Raw genomic sequence first — 11,873 nt, 5'->3', positions numbered from 1 at the left:
TCTTGTTTCAAGAGTCCCGTCAAAAAAGTGGACAGACAGAAAGATTAACGGGAGAGGGACAGAACTGACAGATATTTAATTAAAAAATAAAATCATCAGTAACAAAAAACAGATTTCTGGTTGCTAGGCATTGCAGACCCCCAGCAACCAGACAATATGTTCAGTTTCATGTGAAGCATAAAAAAAGCAAATAATTTAAAAACAACAAAAGGAAAAATACCACTTAATGTCACAATATCAACCTTTCTTTTAATTTAAAAAGGAACTTCCCCTTGAATACCAGTTATTAATTTATTTTTATATTATGTTACATACCATTCATCTTCCATCAACATCACAATGATTCTATGTGAGAACCATCTGTAGATTTATAAAGATAGTAAACTAGATCATCTATGTGTTTTATGAATCCTATTTAAATCCATACACACAAAAAGTAATCAGCCACTCACCCATTGACCCCAAATGGAGCCTGTGTGGGTGCATTTGATGAGCTGTCTGGACTCTGCCCCTTTGCTTATCACACTTTTTTGCACACAGGACTCTTGCCCTGACATAGATCTGCCAACTTGTCTTTGTTTTTTCCTTCAGGGCGGTCCTAAGACATTAGCATTAATGGTGTTTTTAACTCCTTAACATGTCTTTCATTTTGGGGAGGGAATACAATGGTGAATGGTGAGATTTTTTTTTAGCAAAGTCTTAATTAATCAACCCATGCTTTTAAAAAAAAAAAAAAAACTCTCTTGCTCACCCATTCATAAATAAGTCTCATATGGTCTCTCCTGTATAACAAGCTGCTCCTGCCCGCAGGAGCTAGAGGCAATATTGTAGCTGCAGAGTAAATACCAGCCAATGGTCTGGGCCCCCCATTTCCCACAGAGTCTCCTTGCTTTATAGCAGGGGTCCCCAAACTTTTTTACCCATGAGTCACTATATATATCTCAAAATGCTTTAGGGATATAGCACACGGGCAGATTTGGGGAGATTTAGTCGCCTGGCGACTAATCGCTACTTCTTTGGGGCGACAATCTCCCCAAACTGCCTTCCGCCTGCTAAAACGAAAAATCACCTACAGCAATGCATGCGCGGCGTTTCGATTTCTGAAGTTGGCGGAGTTGTCTCACGAGGAAACCTCAGGCGACTTCCGAAATCGAAGCGACACAAGTGCATTGCAGCAGTTGATTTTTCATTTTAGCAGACATAAGGCAGGGAGAAGGCAATTCGGGGAGATTGTTACCCCAAAGAAGAGGCGATTAGTCACCAGACGACTAAATCTCTCCAAATCTGCCACTGTGCTATAACCCTAAAGCATTTCGTGGTATATATACCCTAAAATTGTAGTTTAACTGCTGTTGATTGAAAAAAACCTGCTCAATTTCTGGTGGCCCAAGATTAAATTTAAATAAAAAGGAGTTGTTCACTTTCAAACACTTTTTTCAGCAATGTGTTTTCAATAGTTGCCCAAAGTTGCCTCAGTGAGGCAACTTCAGGCGACTATAGAAAAGGCATCGCCACGTGTGCATTAGCGCAGGCGAATTTTCATTGTAGCCTATGGGGAAAAACGATGAGGCAGTTCGGGGAGATAGTCGCTCAAAAGACGAGGCGATTAGTCGCCAGGCGACAAAATCTCCCCGAATTTCCTCATGTCGACTAGCCCTTGGGATCAGGGCACACAGGAAGATTCCGGGAGATTAGTCGCCCAGCGACAAATCTCCTCTTCTTCGGGGTGACTAATCTCCCCGAACTGCTTCCCCGCCGGCTACAATTTAAATCGTCTGCAAGATGGCACTTGAAAGGACTCATTTTAGCGAAGTTGTCTGAAGTTGCCTCACGAGGAAACTTCGGAAAATTAATTGCTCCGAGTGCCATCCCGCTGGCAATTTACATTTTAGCCGCAGGAAGGAAGGGGAGGCAATTCGGGGAGATTAGTCGCACCGAAGAAGAGGACGGGCAACTAATCTCCCTTAATCTGCCTGTGTGCACTGACCCTTAAGGAAGCTATGATGTAATGATATAATTGGCCATTATTGCACAAACTTCTGCCACAAGGCATGACTCATTCCAAAGCTGCCAAGAGATTCCTTTAATCACAGGTTCTTTACATCTGTAGATATGGATTGGCATGGAACATGCATTTAAACCTTGGGAATAAACTTTGTACTGTTTGCTCAATGCTGAACAATGTGTCTACAGCAGAGGAATATTACATGGATTAACAAGCACCCTATTCAGCATAGTACAATGTTACTGATTTTGGCATGCATGGTAAAAGCTGGATGCTGGTGCTATCTGTTGAAATATCCTTAATTTGTTTATTGTTGTCTAGTTAATTCAATTAACTTGTTTTGATTAAAGGTAGCCCTCAGTATTAAATGAAAATAGTACAAATCAGGATTCATCCACAGTGCCTTTTTCATTTTAAAATCCATCCACTGACCTTCATTTCAAGTCACTTAACAGCAGTTAAAGTGATCACTACTTAGGGTCTGGCCACACGAGCAGATTCAGGGAAATTAGTTGCCCCAGCGACAAATCTCTTTTTCGGGGCAACAGTCTCCCCGAACTGCCTTCCCCCCTGCCGGCTAAGATGAAAATCACCTGCGGCAATGCACACGCGAAGCTTCGTTTTCCAAAGTCGCCCGAAGTTTCCTCGTGAGGCAACTTTGGAAAACGAAGCGCTGCGTGTGCCTTCCCCCCAGGCTATTTCCATTTTTGCCGGTGGAGGGCAGTTCGGGGAGACTGTTGCCGCGAAGAAGAGGTGATTTGTTGCTGGGGCGACTAATCTCCCCAAATCTGCTCGTGTGGCCAGACCCTAAACAGATCCCTCCCCAATAGTTAAGACACGCAGAGCTACTACTAGCAGCTACTTGTCACGGCTACAAAATAGACAATAGTGATAATCAGTGTTGCCAAGACACTACATGTTTTAGCAGAGGGAATTCTCAGCATTGTTTGGGGCAGTGGCACATGTGAAGGTTTGTCGCCCTCAGTTTACATAAAAAATCACAGGCAACAAATGTTCCCATGTACCACTACCCTTATGGCAGGGTATTTTGTAGCCACAAAAATTAACTGCTACTAGTAGCTCTGTGTATCTTCACCCTAAGGGTCAGGGCACACAGGCTGACACAGAAACCCCTAATATACCCATCACAGTTACCGGTTTCTTTAAAAAGTAAGCATAAAAAGCATAAATGCCATTTTCTATGCTGAAATCCAGCTGTTTAACAGGTCTTCTCTTTCTGCATCATTTTATATCCTGGCAGGGAAGGAGGGGCTAAACACTGATGTTACAAATTGTAACAATTTCTCCACAGTTTACAGACAAAATGCAGGAACTACATAACCTACAATCGTAATTGTGCTGTCTGCACTAGGAACTCCTCAAGACCCTCTGTCACAGGAAAAAGTAAGTGCTGGGGGACAGCACATACAAGACATTCCAAGGGCCATAGATCAACATGGCAAGATAGATAGAGCTACAGACTGGAGGCAATGCTAAAGATCATTTAAAAGATATAGAGGCAGATGGTAATAAACAAAAATAGCGACCAATGGAAATGGATAGAGGCAAGGGCTAATACAATTGTATCAAATTAGCAGCTGATGATAAGGCCAGGGCAGTGCCTTGTCAAAGTGAGTGCTAAATGATTTATAAAAGGGGGATAATGAAGTGCCACAGGGGTGGAATTAGCCAGATGCAGTGGAGATGAAAAAAGCAGAGGGATGTTGAACTTAAGAGGCAGGTTATGATGACCAATTACTGGGACCAAAATGATGGTGGTCTAACAACTAAGCCAGAGCCAAAAGTTTGATAGTACAGTCCAGAAATACAAACTGGTGGCTGTTGGTAATGACCGAGGTTAGGCAAATAAACAGGGTAAGGCCAGATGCAGAAGACAGCAGAAACAAATAGGGCTGATAATGGAGCCTGGTGGGACCAATAGTTTGGGGTCGACTTTCTGGCCTGAGAATGCGAGAAAAGTCTGTATTAGTGATGTCTGGACTGACTGCTGCACAAAGTTTGCATGTCGCGGGCAAACTCCTAGTGCCCCAATTCCGCCGGACGCACTCCCTTTTATATACATGCATGGTGTGCCACGCACCTTCTCTGATGTCACAGTGGGGCGGGGATATAAATAGGAGCTCACAGCAGGTGCAGGTTCTCGTGGGTAGGGTTAGGGTCAGGTGCAGCCCGAGGTTTTCTCGACCCACACATCACTATTCTGTATATGAAGAAGTGGTTTGGCTGCTCCAACTGGAATTCAGGCATGATGTATCTTGAGGTGCCACACTTCATAGAAGAAATGAGCTCTTCATGTCTTGCTAAAATCCACAGATGACATTCATTAGGATTTTTGGGTCTGCATCTTAAAGCTGTATCTGTACTAGTAATCCAAGCAGTTCTGGATGCATAGCTAATTTATTGCACAGTGAAAGGGCTTTTTGTCCCTCCTGCACAGGAGCGTGTTGTTATTAACGCAGCAGAAAACTGCACCGGCCTGGGGTTATACCAGTGAGCACCACGTGAGCGATCCTCTTCCGCCTTACTCTTTCTTTTGTGCGCAGCAGAATGAAAAGCCGAGTTTTAACTAAAAAGTCAGCTATTTCGTTCAACTTCGCATGCGTTTGCCCTGGGAAATTTGAAGAAAGAAGACACCGGAAGAGGTGCTCACTGCCTAACATTTGGCACCCCCAAGTGCACAAAGCCTTTCCTTCTCCTTTAAAAATGTACCAGCCTACGTTACTCTTATTGCCTTTCTAAATCTTGGTTGCACACATGAACATTAGAGAACATTCTAAATGCAGAATAACAGAATCTCAACTGTAAAGGCCCATTGCCGATCTTTACATATGCTTTGATGTCTTCTTTGCTTTGGGGTGTTTTTCTTGCTTCTCCTTTTTTAAGAGCCTTCTACCTAACTTTCTTTTTCCTTCTTTTTTTTCCTCTTTGCGTTTGTCACTGCAGCTATGGCTATAAACATCGTTCTTCCTTTTTTCTCCCATGTTCTCTCTGTGTTGCCTTCATTGTCTATCCCCAAAATATTTTTTTTTTTTCCAAAGTTGTATGTAAAAACAATTGCTATTGAAAGCAGCATTAGTCTAACTCCTGGTTTTAAACAATGTTGCAAAAGTCGTAGTGCCTCAGCAAACACAGGTCTGTTAATCAGCTGCCTTGTCTTACATTGTTTCAGCTACCAGGGCAGAGAATAGAAAGGGACAAACTGAAGTTGCTTAGATTTAGGTTTTCTCATTAGAAAAATACATTTTTTTGGGTTGACATTCCCTTTAATGGGTGCCAATTTTAACCATATAGGTTTAAATGCCCGCATTTATTGTTCGTCAGTTCTAGCCATCCAATGCCCATATTAATCACAAGGTAACACAGTCCAAGAAACCATAGGCAAGGTATTCAACTGTTTATATAGTACAGGTATGGGATCAGTTACCCGGAAATTCATTATCCAGAAAGCTGTAAATTACTGGAAGACATCTCCCATAGACTACATTTTAATCAAATAATCCTAACATTACAATGCTAGGGGAACACCCGGGAAATTCGAGAAAATATGGGAACCCTGGTTGGATGCCCTTGTAGAAAATTGAACTGTAGGTTTGATCCAAAATATACGATCTTTCAAGAAATGACTGAACAGACACAGTTTTTGAACTAAAAAGATTTATTAAGTAGTCTTTCTGTGACTGTTAATCTGTGTTAATTGTAAGGGATTGCAAAAGGTACATGTGGTTGCTATGGGTTTTAACTAATGCAGCAGACAAGAGTCCTTACATACTATCAGACAGAAATGTGCTTTTAGCCAGTAACTTAAAGTAACACTTTTGTTTCCAGACAGGAAGGTGGTGAGACTTCTGCTGAGATCACAGTTCATTAAGAGGCAGTTTGTACCAAACCTTCAGTAATAAGGACGCCTGGGGTTATTCTGAAAACAGAGATCAATTTTTTTCATTATCAATAGGTCTATAAATGTTAGAAACTACCATGTGAACATATGTATGTATGACAATGTCTTTCTTCTTTAGAAATAAAAAGCTTTATATTTAAGGTTTTCTTAGCATTTTCTGTCTGTGCTACCTGGGCTATATCGCTTTGTCCAATTTTATATTCTCAATACCAGTTTCCCTGATAAAACTTCCCATTTACATTCTTCCTTGTGAGGGTGAACTAATTCAAGAGTCCCCTTAACATGCCTTTATCATATAGATGGGAAAATGGCATTTTGTATAGTGCTTCCTTGTTTCCACCAGTGAAAAAATATGGTCTCATATACTAGCTGGAACCAGTATTTCCCATTGGGAATGTATATGGGGTATCTATTTATAAGCCTTTATACTATTGTATTAATGACAGTTTTAACAATGAGTGTATTCAGCTAGTGCCTGAACAAGCACATATAAGAATTAGCCAGCAAGGACTCCAGAAAAAACAAAAAATGCTTAGAACACCCATTTTATGTTTTTCATAGGACCACAAAAAATGGTGTAAAATCCAGGAAAATGTTAAATCAGGGAACTGTATTATGTATAATACATAGGTGGGACCACCAAAAACAATTTAAAATGAGGGAAAAGGTAAAATCAGGGGTTGTAATTGAGGTTTCACTGTATACATGGTTTTCAGGGGTAAAGCCATTCATATGGCACATGTGTAACTAATTAGGGGTCTTATAAATTAGCATAATCAAGGTTAGCATACTCAGGATCGATGTATGTAATGTGTTTTACCCATTACAACTACTGCAAAGGGACACGTATTATTGGGTGCATCATCGCGTCATTGTGTTACAAGGCCCTTAAAGCAATCTTTATCCCAGTTTTTTTTATTTTAGCTCAGCAGGGTCATTCAGAATAGCCTCCTAATTTGTTTTAATCCCTTAATATTCTACTAAAGCCTTTCTGTAATGGTAGCCTACATCTCTTTATATGTATGGCCATGTCCACTATAATTAGGCATACAAATATAAATGTGCATGTAAGACATTGCTGGGCTGTGTGTGGTGATAACATATAGCTTGCCACAGTAATAGTATTATACACAGGAACAAATGAGAGTTGTGTTACATACCAGTGGATTGGGCCTGAAACGGTATGCAAGCATCATTCTTTTACGAAATGCATCAAATTCATCGTCACCTTTATTTAACTCTGCAGGGCGATCAATGCCAAAACCTGCACCATCAACTGCTGTAGAACCCCTAAGGACAAGGTTGGGGAACGAAAAATACATTATGCGAGTTCACATTGGTACTTTTCACACATTCCGTAAAAATCACAACTTAATGCAGCTGGCTTATGGATAACTCATTAAATATATATATTTGGGCCATACCTTGTAGTGAAATATGATTGAATGCCAGGTGAGTGAGCTCTACAGACCCAAAGTTTTCAAACAGTATAAAGGATTCCCCTTTATGATACAGATCTAATACTGGGCAGAGACATGCAAAGCTGTTCTCAATTAGAGAGCTTTGCCAAAGAGGAAAACAGGTCGCTGAAGAAAAAGAATAATCTAGATGGCACCATACCTCAAGAAATAGCCTGCAGACTTATGTTGGCTATCATTTATGTGCCTAGTCCTGTGGCACTATTTACAAAATTCATGTGATGAAGTTTTATACAACTAGCTGAGCAACCTAGAGTAGATCTGCCTGGAAGAGTTTTGGGGAGATATTTTGGCCAAATGCACAAAGCCGGAACATACATAAACCCAAAAGATGTAAATTTGCTATTGCCAAATGGTAATGGTGTTTCAATAATTATGCAAAAAGCATAAGACAAAAAACTACCTTTGAGTAAAAGTGCTTTGAAAATAAAAACACTACATACAACATGTTATCAGGTAAAAAGTGAACTATTTTAGTGTATGATATTTGCAAGGTCCTATATAAAAGGTTGCTACAGTATCTGACAATGACCTCTAGTGGAATGATATGGTAATATCATTGAACTGCTATAACCCACATTGTGAACTGTAAAAATTAAAACTTACTTGTTAACTGGGTTCTTGATTCCTTGACCTTCTGTCCCCAGGCCATCTCCTTCCTTCCACCCCATTTTCATAAGCATCTGATATCCAATGTTTTCCACTGTCAATTTAAATTCCTTGTACTCAGAATAGTCTGGCTCACGACCCTCCTAAAGTGGTGTTAGAAGATAGCAGACTGATGTAATTGTAGCAAACATTATTCACAAATAACCAACAAAAACGGATTTACAAGTTACATATCTGACTAACATGGAATTAAATTGCAGAGGCTGTAAGTGCAGCAGTTTGGAAACGCCTGGGACTTAATAAAGAACTGAATTCTATAATTAGTGAGCATGTTTTGGATTTCTTTTTAAAACATTAAGTGGGGGTGCACTGAGGCTGTGACCACAAAATTTATACAAATACAAGAAGTCCTCTGCATTCAGCAAATGTTAGCTTGACTATGTCCAGCATAACGTTTTACCTTTAGAGCTTTAAATGTTTCCATGAACTTTTCTAGCTCGTCTGGTGGCAGAAAATCTCCAATGAAATGCTTTCCACGTCCCATTTCTGTCAGCTGCTCTGCCCACTCTATCAGTAAGAAAGAAAAACAGAAAATAATAGCCTCATAAAATTTTAAACTGTCTAAATCAGCATTGTATATTAAAGTGACACCAGTCACCAAGAACATTTTATTCTTCAGGAAAAAAAAAAAAGAAAGAAATGAGCAGTCCCATCACTCACCCCTGGTTTTGTCCATTTCCATGCAACGCAGCTGATGCTCCCACGTCCCAAGCTCATTATCAACTTCTTCGTCACTATCATACTCATGCTGGTGCTGTCTGATAGCCTTTTCCCACATGAGCTGCACCTCCTGCATAGCTCGCTTGTGTGTCATGATCATGTCGTACATTTGCTGCATCTGAGCAAGGAAACAAAGAAGGCAAAAAAAAAAAAAATTTGTGGCCAGCCTGAGATAGTTGCATCTTCAGACAGACAATTGCAAAAAAGACTTTGTAACTACTTCAAAAACTCTACAGGAAAAAGCCAAAGGAAAATTATTATAGATTTCCCTCTTAATATTTTAAATAGACAAATACAAAGGAAACATTACTTACAGTTAGGCCCATAAATATTTGGACAGAACTTTTTTCTAATTTTGGTTCTGTACATAACCACAATGAATTATAAATGGAACAACTCAGATGCAGTTGAACTGCAGACTTGTAGCTTTAATTCGGTGGGTTCAACAAAAAGATTGCATAAAAATGTGAGGAACTAAAGCCTTTTTTTAACACAATCACTTCATTTCAGGGGCTCTAAAGTAAATGGACAAATTAAAAAACTGAAAATAAAATGTTCATTTCTAATACTTGGTTGAAAACCCCTTTGCTGGCAATGACAGCCTGAAGTATTGAACTCATGGACATCACCCGATTCTCAGTTTCCTCCTTTTTAATGCTCTGCCAGGCCTTTACTGCAGCAGCTTTCAGTGGGCCTGTGGGCCTTTCTACTTTCTGTAGAAGTTTAGTCTTCAACAAGTGAAATGCATGCTCAATTGGGTTCAGATCAGATGACTGACTTGGCCTTTCAAGAATATTTCACTTCTTTGCTTTATAAACTCCTGGGTCGCTTTGGCTGTATGTTTGGGTCATTGTCCATCTGTATTATGAAACGCCTCCCAATCAATTTGACTGCATTTAGCTGGATTTGATCAGACAGTGTCTCTGATGACCTCAGAATTCATTCAGCTGCTTCTGTCCTGTGTCACATCATGGATAAACACTAGTGTCCCAGTGCCACTGGCAGCCAAGCACGCCCAAGCCATCACACTGCCTCCGCCATGTTTTATAGATGATGTGGTATGCTTTGGATCATGAGCTGTTTCACGCCCTCTCCATACTTTTTTCTTGCCATCATTCCGGTAGAGGTTGATGTTGGTTTCATCTGTCCAAAGAATGTTTTTCCAGAACTGTGCTGGCTTTTTTCGATGTTTTTTAGTCTAATCTAGCCTTTCTATTCTTGATGCTTATGAGTAACTTGCACCTTGCAGTGCACCCTCTGTATTTACGTTCACAGTCTTCTCTTTATGGTAGACTTGGATATCGATACACCTACCTCCTGGAGAGTGTTGTTTACTTGTTTGGCTGTTGTGAAGGGGTTTCTCTTAACCATAAAAAAAGATTCTGTGATCATCCACCACTGTTGTCTTCCGTGGATGTCCAGGTCTTTTTGCGTTGCTGAGTTCACCAGAGCTTTCTTTTTCTTTCCCAGGATGCACCAAACTGTAAATTTTGCCACTCCTAATATTGTAGCAATTTCTCGGATGGTTTTTTCTGTTTTTGCAGCTTAAGGATGGCTTGTTTCACCTGCATGGAGAGCTCCTTTGACCACATGTTGTTTGTTCACAGCAAAATCTTAAACATACAAGCACCTCCCCCCCTCAAATCAACTCCAGGGCTCTTATCTGCTTCATTGATAATGACATAATGAAGGAATTGACCACATCTGCCCATGAAATAGCCTTTGAGTCGATTGTCCAATTTTTTTTGAGACCCTAAAATGAAGTGATTGTGTTAAAAAAAGGCTTTAGTTTCTCACATTTATATGCAATCTTTTTGTTCAACCCACTGAATTAAATCTGAAAGTCTGCAGTTCAACTGCATCTGAGTGGTTTCATTTAAAATTCATTGTGGCAATGTACAGAAACAAAATTAGAAAAAAAAAGTTGTCTCTGCCCAAATATTTATGGACCTAACTGTAGGTGCAGTGCCCCTTTAAAGATTTATGTCACATTCTAACATCAGAATTCCTACCTCCTGCTGCTCCTTCAGCTGCTTTTTCTGCGCATCAGAGAGTTCAGTTACTCCTACAAGTCCTACTGGCTTCCCCTTCTCATACCCAAGGCCCTTTAGATCCTGAGCTGTAGAGCATGAAAATGAAGTTGATATTTCCAATCCAGAGCTAATCACAGTAAACAGAACAAAGCTACTGGATTTTACTTCTATAGTACAGAAGGTTGGACTAGGTTGCTATGTAAGGTACAGAGATACTAAGCAGGCCATGGATCAGTCAGTATAACCAAGAAAATCTTTATACCATGTAAAGCTGTGCATCTTAACTAAAGCACAGCTTGTCTAGGGATTTGTAGTAGGGTGTAGGACTAATGCTCCTTTTCACAGCTAGCTGTTCCAAATCTAATAAATGATAGTCCCTGTTATAAACATTGTTTCCATGTTGTTGCCCACCTGTAGGGAAATGTTTCTACAGTATATGTCTAAGGACACCTGGAAAAGGTAAGAAAGATCGCTGGACAGCGCTGCATTATAGTAATCTGAACACAATTGTAGTTTACTAACATATGTATGTGCTTTTACTCATATCAACCAATCATATTACCAAGTGTCAATTGTTTGCTGTGAGTCACTGCACTGATGACTAAGGGGCACATTTACTATTGGTCGAATATCGAGGGTTAATTAACCTTCGATATTCCATCGTCAAAGTAAAATCCTCGACTTCGAATATCAAAGTCGAAGAATTTACCGCATTTCGTTTGATCGAAGGAAAAATCGTTTGATCGAACGATTAAATCCTTCGAATCGAACAATTCGAAGGATTTTAATTCATCAAACGAACGATTTTCCTTCAATCAAAAAAAGCTTAGAAAGCTTATGGGGAAGGTCCCCCATAGGCTAACATTGGTGCTCGGTAGGTTTTAGGTGGCAACGTTTTTTTTTAAAGATACAGTACTTCGACTATCGAATGGTTGAATAGTCAAACGATTTTTAGTTCGAATCGCTCAATTCGAAGTCGTAGTCGAAGGTCGAAGTAGCCAAAAAAAACTTTGAAATTCAACGTTTTTTCCTTCTAATCCTACACTCGA

General features: G+C 40.0%; 1 protein-coding gene across 1 annotated transcript in view; it reads right to left on the bottom strand.

Annotated features, from left to right (window-relative positions):
• Window positions 1–5,663: 5,663 nt before the first annotated feature.
• sugp1.L (SURP and G-patch domain containing 1 L homeolog) overlaps window positions 5,664–11,873 on the bottom strand; it is a 28,091-nt gene continuing 21,881 nt past the window's right edge. Inside the window, exons 9-14 of the mRNA XM_018256904.2 lie at window positions 10,804–10,910; window positions 8,732–8,909; window positions 8,472–8,578; window positions 8,009–8,154; window positions 7,085–7,214; window positions 5,664–5,942 (exon numbers count right to left, since the gene is read on the bottom strand). Of these exons, the coding sequence (XP_018112393.1) occupies window positions 5,916–5,942; window positions 7,085–7,214; window positions 8,009–8,154; window positions 8,472–8,578; window positions 8,732–8,909; window positions 10,804–10,910 (695 nt within the window). The 3' untranslated portion in view covers window positions 5,664–5,915. The remainder of the gene's footprint in view (window positions 5,943–7,084; window positions 7,215–8,008; window positions 8,155–8,471; window positions 8,579–8,731; window positions 8,910–10,803; window positions 10,911–11,873) is intronic.

Source organism: Xenopus laevis, chromosome 1L (assembly GCF_017654675.1).
Source record: "Xenopus laevis strain J_2021 chromosome 1L, Xenopus_laevis_v10.1, whole genome shotgun sequence".
NCBI lineage: Eukaryota > Metazoa > Chordata > Amphibia > Anura > Pipidae > Xenopus > Xenopus laevis.
Note: the sequence above shows the minus strand (reverse complement) of the source record. Positions and strands in the feature narration are given on the sequence as shown.